This window comes from Drosophila grimshawi, unplaced genomic scaffold (genome assembly GCF_018153295.1).
Source record: "Drosophila grimshawi isolate 15287-2541.00 unplaced genomic scaffold, ASM1815329v1 contig_311, whole genome shotgun sequence".
Lineage (NCBI taxonomy): Eukaryota > Metazoa > Arthropoda > Insecta > Diptera > Drosophilidae > Drosophila > Drosophila grimshawi.
The window spans coordinates 21,362,507-21,375,239 of record NW_025063098.1 but is presented as its reverse complement, the minus strand read 5'-3'; the positions used below and the strand labels follow the sequence as shown (position 1 = coordinate 21,375,239).

Sequence of the window (12,733 nt, the reverse complement as noted above, 5' to 3'; positions counted from 1 at the left end):
AAACAACTTAATTGCGTGAGTGTCGCGTTTTGATTCTGCAACTGGAAGGGGCAACTGTCATGCTGCCACAGCTACCCATTGCTGTTGTTGTTCTCGTTGTTGTTGTTCTTGTTGCCTTTGGTGGTGGTGCGAAATGCTTAAAATGGGATTTGCTTAACTCGTATTATGCTTCGCATTGGAAAGCAATTGTCTTGGATTTGCGTCGCCCAGGATATGGGCAAGGCTTTAGCTATGGGAATGGGTGAGAGTAAGGGTATTACTTTAAGTGGGCAGGCGTCTCGATAATTTATCGTTTCAATGATTTGTCTGTGAATGAGAAGATGTTTTTGTGCGTGTGCCAGACAAATTACAATAAATTGTATTTAGCGGCCTATCGAAGGGTGTTTCAAGTGCACTGCTAATGATCAGATATCAAAATTTAAGTGATGAATTTAATGCTAGGTTCTAGTTGCACTATAAATGCATATGTGCAACTAAAATCAACACTTAATTATATGCAAATTCGAACTTGCTTCATAGCACTCGCATTTTAGAGAATTTAGTGCGAAATTCGCTGGCATGTCTGCAGCTGAATAATTTAGTGGCTTACATTTACAGAAATTAACGCATACACACACACACACACACACACACACACACACACACACACATACACACGGACACAAAATACACACACGACAGCGAGTTCATGCATAATATGCATATTTGGGTGTGCATCAAATGGGATTTGTGCGACTAATTGCAAAGTACTTAAGCAAAGCTTAAAACAAATGTAAAAGCAAATTTTTAATATATTATTTATGCAAATGTCCCTGCTGCTAGCTAGCAAGAAAAAAAAAAGCCAAGGAACATCCTTTGCTTTTGGGCGTGGCAAATGCAATGAAATGTGCGAAATTTCGCTTCGAATACGCAGCGCGTGTCGCGTGGCTTTTCACACAGAGCTCAACGTTAACTGGGGAGGCGGTGGCGTAATAGATATAAAAGGATTTCCGCCGTATCCTTGCTCGGTGACTCTGTTTGTTTGTTTGTTAACGCGTCGCTGTCAACGGCACTCATAGTCAATCCGCATCCGAATCGGCATTGGCCATCCGGCTCAGTTGCTGCAACTGGAGCTGGCCATGCGTGGATTTCTGTTTCAATTATGCTGTCCACCAATAGCGGGAACAATGCCAAGGAGCACAGCTCGCCCGCTTGGATTGCCAGTGAGTGAGTAGTTATTATAATATCAATGGGCCCGAGGTGTGTGCCCGTGAATTTATTCATTTGCTTGTCTCTGTTTTGACAACTTCGCCCCGACTTTATGCTTCGGCATTGTATCACACAAATCGGATTAAGAAATTTCGTATTCGTTTGCCACATAATTGAATAGCTGTGAGTGTGTGAGTGTTTGAGTGCTACACGCAGCAAATGAGAAGCAAATTTAAAATTTTACACTTGACTTAGCATTGTTGTCCTGTCATTTCACACGCCTGCCAGAGAGTCCTTCCAGCCTGCCACTCTGTCTGTCTGCCCCGTTTATCTGTGTGCGTCACAGCGATAAATTGTTTTTTGGCCCTCTCCTCATACAAACGCATTTAAATACCACAATCTCTGTTTTAAATGTGTATACATATATATATATTTTTTTTTCATTTTGTTAATATTTAAAATGTTTATTTCTTTTCATTTTATATGGATGACATTTTTGGTTTGGGTTTTTGACTTTTGATTTTGCTTCCACTTAAGTGCTAAAAATAGTTACATACTCATAAGTACTTAGCTATAAAATAATTACATACTCATAAGTGTTTAGTTATATAATGCTAGATATGTCGAATTTGACTTTGCAACATCTTTGGGCTTCGTTAGCTGTAATAAATTTAAGCGCTACAATATCATATCAATTAAGTACTATTTGTACAATAACTATATACAGGCGAAACTATAAAACACATTTAAAGCGATTCGTATTTACAATGCATCGGCCTCCGGCCCCAGTCGTGCCTCTGTTCCAGCGGCCTTGGCACGTTTCTCGAAGAGTTGCAACAAACGCTGTTGCATCTTGCAATTTTATGAATGCGAGTGACTCAAGTGATGTGCGCCCAGGGGATGAAAGTAGGGTCCGTAGGGTGGGTACGGGACGGCGTGCGGGTAGAGCAGGCTGCTAGCATAGGCGCCCGGACCAAACGAACCGCCCGCGGGTGGCAGTGTCGGACTGTTTACATCCATGCCAGGATTTTGCTTTTTCCACTTGGTACGTCGATTCTGGAACCAGATCTTCACCTGCCACACATACACAGAATCTTAGCAGCGTTATGGGCAAGATTTTGTTAAAATTAATTGTTACCTGTGTCTCTGTCAGGCTGAGACTGAGCGCCAAATTTAAACGCTCGCAAACGCTCAAATAGCGCGTCGTCTTGAACTTGTTCTCCAGCGAGACCAGCTGCTCGTAGGTGAAGGCGGTACGAGCGCGTCGCGGTTTGGAGCCACCACCACCGCCTCCGCCACCGGACTTGCCATCGCCATTGCGACTGCCGCCCTTTTTGGAGTCCGTTTCGCTGCTGGGATCGTCGATGTCGCTGCCATCGTCACACATATCGTCCTGATCCATGTCATTGAGATCCTGGGCTGCAAAGAGGAGAGCAATCGATATAAGCAAGATAGTTTTTTTTTGCTTTTTGCATAAGCCGAACAGCATCATCATCAATCAAGTGAATGGTAATACCCGAAGGGCCAGTGACAGATTTGTAAGTCGAAATCAATCACCTCGCATCGGTCGCAACATTGGCAGTTAATTGGAATCTTGGGCACATGTTGGCGCACATGTGAATAGGGGCCGAAATCGTTGGGAATGGCCAACAACAACAAGAACAACAACAACTGCGGAATTGATTGCAATGATGCGGCAATCAAAATTCAATTAACGCACCCACTGTCCACCCAGTCAGCCACCCAGACAGTCAGTCAGTCAGTCAACTACAATTGTGACCATTGTCCAATGTCCGGCACATGGCACATATTGATTACCCCAGTTGCGTTGGCTGTACCGGTTATATATTTGGTCATATGATTGTGTCATCTTATGCAGGCCATCTTGATGTAATCGATAGCGATAACTAATTGTGCTGTAAGCGTAAGTAAATTATGACGATTTTCTCTTTCCATTTTGACGAAGAATCACCAAAACTCAGGAAGCTTGTCTGGGTATAATCAAACAAAGACAAACAAATCCTTTCGCTGTAAAATGCATGTAACTGGTAATTGATCAACATGATTGGTCATGTTTGCATGTAATTAGCCTGGCCGTGGCTGGCTAAAAGTGCGTCACAGACAGCGGACCAATTAAACAGAAAATTAACGTGAACGCTTCATTTAATATTTAACGATTTTACTGGCCGCCGTGGAGTGTCCTTTCAAATGCAAATGCAAACTCGCCAGTCGCCTGTCGCACTGGTAATTGGCTGTGGAGTGTTTGCAGCCACTTTGATATGCATTGATGGCACATTAGATGCCCGAATATATCTCATCAATACCAATTGACTGGTTCCGACGACTGCTCCTGACCACAATTGGTTTGAGTCAATTGAATTAACAGCCCGGAACTCCACCAGACGTTTAATGCGTTGGCAAACAATCGCGAAAAAGTCGAAAGGTTCGCAGACAGCACGGGTGCGGGTGCTTGTGCGGGTGCAGGTGGGGCATAGGGGGATGGATCGAGTATGGAGTATTGTGTGCTATCCTAAAAGGGTGTGTTTGCACCCTATAAATAGCCAGCCGCAACCGCAGCTGGTTAATAAGCGCTGCAGCTACAAACTGCAATCGGTGGATACGGCAACTGAGGTGGTGGCAAATCTGTTTAATTACCGCAACTAACCATCTATGCAGTGCAACGTAGCGTATGCGTGTTGTCTGGCAGCCAAAACAGGTAGATGGATAGTTTGGGGAACGAAGCTTTTCAATATTTGCGACTAATTCAAGGTTTGTTAAATATAAAACGAAAATATTATGGCTAATGTATGCGGTAAGTAATGCAGTGGAAATTATTTTGGGACAAATTTTTTGGAGCACATAGCAAAAAAAAAAAAGAAGGGAACTTTCATCCTTGCAACTTTGAACAAGTATTTTGCATACACTGCGTGAATTATTAGTAATTATAAGTACACGCATATAACAACTTTTTTCAATAGTTTTTGAAAACTAGAGAACAAATTTTTACTTTACTCTTGCAACCGTGGAGAATCTTCTTTGCATACACTGCCTGAATAACTAATTAACACAAACCAATTTTCACAGTGATTCTTGAAAATGAGTTAGAAGTCAAGCGGATGCCAAGTCAAAAAGTTTCGAACAGTTCTAATTCCCTACATATTCTGCTAAGAAGGAATCTTTTGTACAAGTTTCAGCTTAACTGACTAGCTACCATTCAGTTAATAACTTAGAATAAACTCAAGATTGTTCATGAATCAGTTACTTGAAATTGTATATTGCATAAATGATTTCAGTGTTAACGTTATAGAGAAATTAATATAACCAAAAACTATAAGTATTATATCCTGTATACTCAGCCCCAACCGGCTACTATATGCGAAAAAGGGTGCGACTTTTTTCCGACTCCTCGTTTTATCGGAATAGCAATGGCATATAGAGCTCTCCGTTTCTTATCAGTTGCATACCAGTTGTTAAATAACTGCAGTTAATTATAATTACGCCAAAAGCACTTCATAAGCAATTTTGATGATATGGCTCGTCGAAGATAAAGGGACGTTTATGAAAGCGCAAAGGCACAGACAAGGCTCAATTATCAACACACACAAGTGTAAATATATACACACAACACACACAACACACACACACACACACAGACATGCATACACTCGCACTCACGAGCGGCTCGATGGTGCAATTTAAAAGCCAAACTCGGCAACCCCTCGAGTCCAACAACAATTTAAATTAAAGCGCAAGCGAGACAGGCAGAAAGTATAACACAAAAGAAGCCAAAAACTATCTCCATCGAGCCGAAGCATAAATACTCTAATAAATACATTTATGGAAAACGACAAGAAAGGGACTCTATGATAAATAAATTATACTAGAATATAAATGGAATGTAATTATCTAAGATAAACTGACGTTTATTGCTTTTGTTATACGTTACTAACATTATGGTTGAGCTAATATATTCTTAGTAAAGGTATATGCCGCAACATACATGACAACGTACAATTTGAAGACATAAACGTAATTATGAAATCCGAGTGTTAATTACCACAGCCATCGCATAATTTACCGACACACACACACACACACACAGAGACACAAGCATGCATATACTTGTTGGGGAGATTTTACAAAATAGCTTTTAAATTTGGGTTCTGCATGGGGCTCCATTGTCGCAATCATTATAATCGCATACGCCTGGCCAATGCGACCCCTGGGAGCATTTGTCGTCTCATTTTGCCATTTTCATAAAATAATAAATGAGTTGCTGATGACGGACATAAAAAGAAGCCGAGGCGAGTCAACGAAAATTGTCGCTTAACTTTACAGAATTTACAAACACGCACACAACTCTGCACAAGGCTCCCCAGAGCACCAGCAGCTGGACCAGGAAAGCATAGCACACCAATACATGAATACAAAGTATGCTATATACACATGCATTGCCATTTGCGTGGGTGCGAGCGAGAGCGCTAGAGTGAGCGCCAAATTGAGTGCTGAAAAGAATAAAAGTTTTCGCAGCCATTTTACTTTTTTTTAGGGGTTGGTTGCCAGCAGTTTCGTTTGCTCCCTGCTTGCTGGCGCTGGCCACCCACATTTAAATGTTGCCACATAACCATTTTATTCGACCCAACCCGAAAGCAACGGCTGCATCATCCTCACCCCCTCTCCCTCTCTCTCTCTCTCTCTCTCTCTTATTTCAACTATGCTCAGTGCGCCCACTTAGTTATCGCATGTTTTTTCATATGACTTTTGGGGCGCATTTCTGTTGCGGGCAAAGTATTATGCCGGATAGGCAAATGCATGTAGCAAGCTTCTACTACTTACTTACTACTACTATTATCTATGTTGCTTTTATTTTTTGCGCTACCCCATCAGACATTGTTTGGATATACATCTGCATATATGTATATTTAAATGTATGTGTTTTGTTTTGCGGCTTTCAGCGCTGCTTTTAGTGCATTTGGTCGTTGTGTGCTTGTGGCTCAGTTTTGTTTTGCATTTTAAATGAAATGCAAATTGCTGTGCGCCCAGCGACCAGTCTAAAATGAATGGCGCCTCAGAGAGTTGCTAGCTGACAATCTGACAAATGCAGCGTATGCGTAATATTTTTAAAATATTTAACGACCTGTACGCAATGCAATGCATTCAAATCGATCGGATAATGCGAGAAACGTTGAGTGTGGGAAAGTGTCATAAAATCTAATTAGTCACAAAGACAAAAGGCCGCATAATTACGCAAACATAAACTGAAGCGACCAGTAGCAACATTAGCACCTCCCAGGCCATAAAATTAAGTGGCGAAGCGAGGGGCACTCTCAATGTAAATGTGTGTCTGTGTCTGAGTGTGTGTGTGTGTGTATGTGTGCAGGACAGAGCCATTGAAGCGGCTAATGAATGTGCGGTAATTAAGTACCTTGCTAATTAATGACTACAGCATCACCAGGCAACGAGCAGCACAACAACAATCGTTGAATCACTGGCTGCAAACACTGCGTATACGTGATGTGCACAAGTTTGCCGTCTGTATTGCTGTCCGTTTGTTGTAAACTTGGACTGACTGAATTAACTTCCAGCAACAATAACACGAACAATGGCAACAGCAACAACAACAGCAACATCGACATAATCATTGCCAGCATCATTATCCTGGTTGGTCCATCCGTGTCCTGTTTGCCCCTCTGCTGTGTGCTGTGTGGTTGTTGCTGGCGCTTGGGGTCGTTGGCGCGGCCATTCAGTCTGTTTTATTAGCAGTTATGTTCGAGTACTGCGACGCCACAACCAGCAGCAACCACCACCTTCGTGTCCACTTCCAACACCATTGATGAAGTTAATTGTGTTTTATTAACACAAACACAAGTTCACAAACAGCAAACAGTAATGCAAACTGCCAGCAACAACGACAACAAGAGCACAAACAAGCATCAGCAACGGCAACAGCAATGGCCGATAATTTGTTGCTGATAATGATGTTGTTGCCGTTGTTGTTGTGGTCTGCGCCATTTTCACTGTTTATAATTTCGTACATAAGCGCTTACCGAAGTGGCCAATAAAGCGACTGGATGGGCTTGTGTGTGTGAGTGCAACTGGCACTTTCATTCGAACTAAATGAATGTTGCTGATGGATTTCAGTGATAAATGTTGATTAAAGACAAACACACCAGCACTTCCTATGCAGACCAAACTGTAACCAAGCTACCAAAGACAAAAAAGTGATTAACCCATAATTATAAAATGTATGAATTGAAAATTATACATTTGAATAAAAATGGCATATTAAAATCAATAGATTGAGCTCACAATATAATGAAATCGTTTAGAGTAGCACAGTAACACACATTATTTAGTCATAAATCTTTGATAGGTAGTTATTATAAAGATACAAGAATATCTGAAAGTACTACTTTTATCTTTAGAAATGTGACAGAAGGCTTTTATCTTACATCCTAAGATTCAAAACATGTTCATCCTGGTTTTGGATCCTTCTTTGATGAATTCAAAAGACTTTGAATCGTAACCTTTTCCAATACAAGTTGCGAATTTCTGCAAAAGCCTTAACACAATCGCAATTAATTAAAAAAATCCCAATCTAAAATCATTTTATAATCAAATAATAAACAGTTTTTAAGGAATCCGATTTCTCAAATTCAAAACTTAACATTTTGTGTGCTCAGGTCCTACGTGCATAATACATTGCCCCTCCTCACCACATTGTTCCTTCACACCCTGTTAACTTTTCCACCATCGTTTATTTTGGTGCTTTCTAGCAGCTTAGCAGTCCTGCCCAGCTGATGCTTCGTTCCCCCGTCGCCACAGTACTAAGTTCACCACAACAACTTCAATCAAATTTGCAAATTTTTATTTGAGCTATTTCTTTGCAACAAGCCAAGCATGAAAATCAATTAATTTTCAGCAAAATGTTAGCCAACAGCTAGCAAGAAAAAAAGAAGAATACAAAAAAAAATAAAAAACGAGAAAAAAGCAATCGGATCCACGGGCAGCACACAAAAAGCTAGCAAAAAGAAATATCGAAAAATTCCACAGAGCAATTGCTTTTCCCAATTAAAACATCAATCAATCAATTAAAACAAATTCCATGTGAAAATCCCTCTTGAATATGAGTGTAGCCAGCAGTCTAAACAAGTTACGTACCTCACTCGCATTGTTGGCAGCATTTGTTTACCCGCTGAATATACCCAAAATATAAACGCTTTCATAGTCAACACCAACACATACACACATGTGTGTGTGTGTGTATGGGGAAAAGTACGTGACTTGCGCCTGAAAGCAGGCAACATAAAATCTCTGTGCGTTCAAAATGGCAACTACGTTTCACCTCTTGTGTGGGAATGGGGGCTGGGATATGGGCAAAACAACCAGAAACAAAATCGAAATCAAAACATACCAAAATCTGCAGGCGGCAGTTTAAATTCAACCCCACCCACATTCACACACAGACACACAAACAAATGTGGACTACAAAAAAGGCGGTGGAATAAAGTTTGGCAGTTAGGAAGAACAAGTTGGAAGCGAAAATGGTTTTCAATTTTTGCTCTATATAAATAGAGGCACTCACACATATATATTATATAAATATATATATATATATATATATATAATGTATATGTACACATATTTCTATATGTATTTTAAGCTGTGAGCTTGCGCTACCCGTTTCAAATCACGCTAGACGATGTTAGTCTGGTAGTCTTCTAGTTATGTAATGTATGTGTGTTTATGGCATGCTCTGCAGCTACTCACCAGACATATCCTCGCTGTGCTCGTCATCTAGATGCTCGTGCATGTCCTCATCTCTTTCATAGCCCCACGGACGGGAATGTCCAAAGGGTGCGGCTGTTGCTGGCAATTTGTTGCCCGTAAACTTATTGGGGTCCAATATGTTCTCCACGGAGAAGGCCAAGCGTTTGGTGGCCTCTCTATCGCTGGCTCCACTGGTGGATGCAGTGCTCGCATTGTTCGCACTGTTGGGCACCGAACGAGTCAGATCCACGGGACACACCTGTATTTTGGAGACGGGCACAAGTAAGAGCAAATGTAAAGTTTTCTTTTCATCTTATTTTATCTTTTTGCTTAGGATAAAAAGACAAATAGGCAAGGATATCAATTTAAAAATGTATATTTGAAGGAATGAGAGTAGACTTACCGACGGCGTGCTGTGGGAACCGGAGCCATCGTTGCTGTCCTCATCGTTGCCATCGACATTGAGCTCTTCGCTGGTGTCGCTGCGCGCATAATTAGCAGCCGCGATCTGGCGAGAAGTGGCAGCTGCAGCAGCTGCCGCTGCCGCCAATCCGCCCAGCTGTATTCTGAAGCCATAATCGCTCAAATCGCGACCATTGGGCGAGGCGGAGGTGGAGCTGGTAGCGGCCGCGGCGGATGTGCTGGGCGCTTGGCTTTGACTTTGGGTGGAGCGTGCGGCAACCGCTGCTACCAGCTTAATGCGCTCCAAGTCCATGTCATTCGCGGATGTGGGACTGATTCTGCCCATCACTGGATGTGGAACAGCGCCCAAGTGCAGCTGTAGCGACGAGGAAGACATTAACTGTGGAGGTGGTGGCGGTGGCGGCGGCTGTGGAAGCTGTGCTTGCTGCTGCTGCTGTTGTTGCTGTGGCGGTTGCTGCTGTTGCAGGGGTGGGAGCGCGGAATGTGCCGGATTTGCTGGTGCTAAGGGAGATTCCATTTGCGGCTCGGAATGTGTTGTCTTGTTGTTGCCGGTGGCTATAGCTGTGGCTGTGCTAGGTGATGTAGGTGGCGATAGTGGGGAGGTGGCAGGCGAAGGTGGTGCAGTGGTGGTGTTGCTGCTACTCCCATTGGGCAATGCGGCAGGTGCACGCAGATGGAAAACTGCAGCTGCTTGATGATGTGGATGCGACTGTGCAGGATGATGATGATGATGATGCATATGCTGCTGCTGCTGCTGCTGTTGGTGGTGATGCTGTGCGGCAGCGGCTAGAAATTGTGGATTCTGCAGCAAGTGCGGATGCTGTTGCAGTAGCGCTGCATGTGGATGCTGCAGTGGCTCCGGTCGTGCCAAATGACGAACTGCATTCAGTTCAAGTAGCTTGCGTTGCTGCGCTGGCAAGGGAAAGACGCCAAGCCCAACTGGCGGCGATTGGGATCGTCTCGCATTGTTCTTGTTCAAGCTGTTGCTGTTGTTATTGTTATTGATGTTGTTGTTGTTGTTGATCTTCTCCTTGTCGGCCTCGTCGTGGTTGGGACTCAGGCGACTGAGCATGCCAGATTCGCTGGTCATTTGCTTCAAGCGCTCAATGGAATTGCGCAGATCCTGCACCTGCTTGGCCGCCTGTTCACTGGCGCTGATTATGAACTTGGGTATCTTGGCGGGCGGCGGCGCATTGATGCTTGTTGCTGTGTTGATGGCACTGCCGGAAACAGACACAAGTTCGGCGGATATATTGGCCAGCTCGGGCGAGGTGTTAGACTTGGGCGAATCGGGATTCGAGTTGGGACTCATCAGACCGCCGACGGCTGTGGGCTGTGCCCCAATGCTATCGCTTGGCTTTTGCACTGGCGATTGCAGCATCACCATATCGCTGATTGCACTTGTCTCTCTCTCTCTCTCTCTCTCTTTCTCGCTTTCTCGCTCTTTGTGTCACTTTAGAAAGCTGGAGTTCACTTCAATTCACTGCAATTCACTTCAATAATTGACTTTAGATTCACTTGTTCAGTTTAGTTTTGTGTTTGTACCGCGACGTGTTGTTGTCACCTTGATTGCAGCCAATCGACTGTCACTGATGCCGGCGCGTATCGCTCAATATCTGAAGCTGATGCTGATGATTGCTGCTGTTGTTGCTGTTGTTGTTGTTTCGCTTATCGCGTTGCTTTTGAGCATAATCCACGCGCGCGACACTCTGCACGCAGCCAGGGCTGAAACGGAAATGGAAATGGAATCGCTATTGCTCGCCAGAGTTTGAGGGTTGCGCTGCGCCGTCGAGTGAACCGTGAGTAGTGAGTCCAGATGCTGTGAATGCTGCTGGCCCGTGGCAAGTCAACTAAATGGAAAGTGAACAAATCTGTTGCGGCGTCTGTCTTTTTTACAGTTGCTGCGGTGATGCTGATGCTGCTAGTGGTGGTGGCTGTGGTGGTGGTTGCTGCCTTTGAGTGAATCCCAAATACGCTCCTGCTCTTGCTCTCTGCATTGCTCTCAGCTGCTGTTGGTGCACACGCCCCCAGCTGTTAGTTTGAGTGATTTGCGTAATTTGAGTGGCCTGGCTCCTCCTTTTGGTTGTGGATTGTGCTGCGGCAGAAGCTAATCTCTACTAGCATCTAATGATTTAATTTGCCTTGTACTCGTTAGCAGGCGTAATGGTCTGTTCTTGGGTCTTAGCCGCATTGAGCGATTCCCCATCAAGCCAAACAGGCGAGCGGCACGTAATATTATACATTATACACACGCTATCTTGCTCTCTCACGATTCGCTTAACCAACTCACTGGCTCTCTCCTTCTCTTTCACTCGTACGCCGCTTAGCCGCTTTACATAGTTTTTTTTCACTCAGTTGAATTACCACCCATAAATGCGCTCGAGGATGTGAGTAATTGTCAAATTATTTAGCGCAAAATTTGTTTGCTTATGCGCTTCGTTGGCTCCGAAATGGATCTCAGCTTTTTATATTTGAAATGTGTGCTGTTTTATATATGTATATATATATATATATATATATTGTGTGTATATTGTTGTTGCTGTTGCTGTTGTTGCTGCTTTGCTTATGCCTGGTTTGTTCTTAGTCATATATGCATGAACGCTTTATGCTCTTGTGGCTGGCAACGGGCAACAAAAGATGTTGGCAGTCACTGCGACATTTTTCGTTGCCAATTTTGACTACGCTGAATTGAATTTGGTCAAAATGTTAGTGCGTAATCATTTTGCTAATTAGTTGTTAATATATGCAAATAACAATTGTCAGCATGGTCTAAAAATCATTCATTACAAGTTCTTAGAGATGCCAGCCAACTGCTCAGCTTTTGGCCTTGGTCCACATCTAGTTGACAATTTATATTGTTGTTCTATGGAACAGCTCAAAAACATCAGAGGGACACACTCACTCTTCTTCTTTTCCAGTCTTCCTATTGTTATCTATCTCTCCCTCTCTCTATCTCTCTGTCTCTCTCTTTGTATCGCTCTCTATGCCTGCAGCTGCTGTGTGTGTGTCTTCTTCGTTTTCAGAATGTTTTAAATTGAACAAAAATTTATATGCGCTTTGCACAGACAATTTAATATCGCATCCAATTTGCGGTTTATACGCATCGTAGCAGCGGCCCGCCTGGGCGAAGAAAGAGACAGCAAGAGCAAGGATGTGGTAGAGGGAGAGATGGCTAAGAGGATAGCCTGCTGTTAGCCTGGTTGGTTGGCTGCTTGGCTGGCTACTGGTCGTGCTGATGGTCGGGTTTGAGCGCACAATGGGGCGTATAAGTGACATCGTTAAGTGGACGCAGGACGGCGAGGACGCTGCTTAATGAACTTCAACGGCATCTGCCCCATCCTCATGATCCTCC

At 43.4% G+C, this 12,733-nt stretch overlaps 1 protein-coding gene across 1 annotated transcript; it reads right to left on the bottom strand.

The window, feature by feature from the left end:
• Window positions 1-1,806: 1,806 nt before the first annotated feature.
• LOC6568396 (homeobox protein slou) lies at window positions 1,807-11,076 on the bottom strand. The gene is made up of 4 exons (XM_001994854.3): window positions 9,362-11,076; window positions 8,959-9,217; window positions 2,327-2,607; window positions 1,807-2,262 (listed from the first exon to the last, which is right to left on the bottom strand). Exons 1-4 carry the CDS (start codon window positions 10,766-10,768, stop codon window positions 2,050-2,052), a joined length of 2,160 nt encoding a protein of 719 aa, XP_001994890.1. The 5' UTR covers window positions 10,769-11,076; the 3' UTR covers window positions 1,807-2,049.
• Between the last annotated feature and the right edge of the window lie 1,657 nt (window positions 11,077-12,733).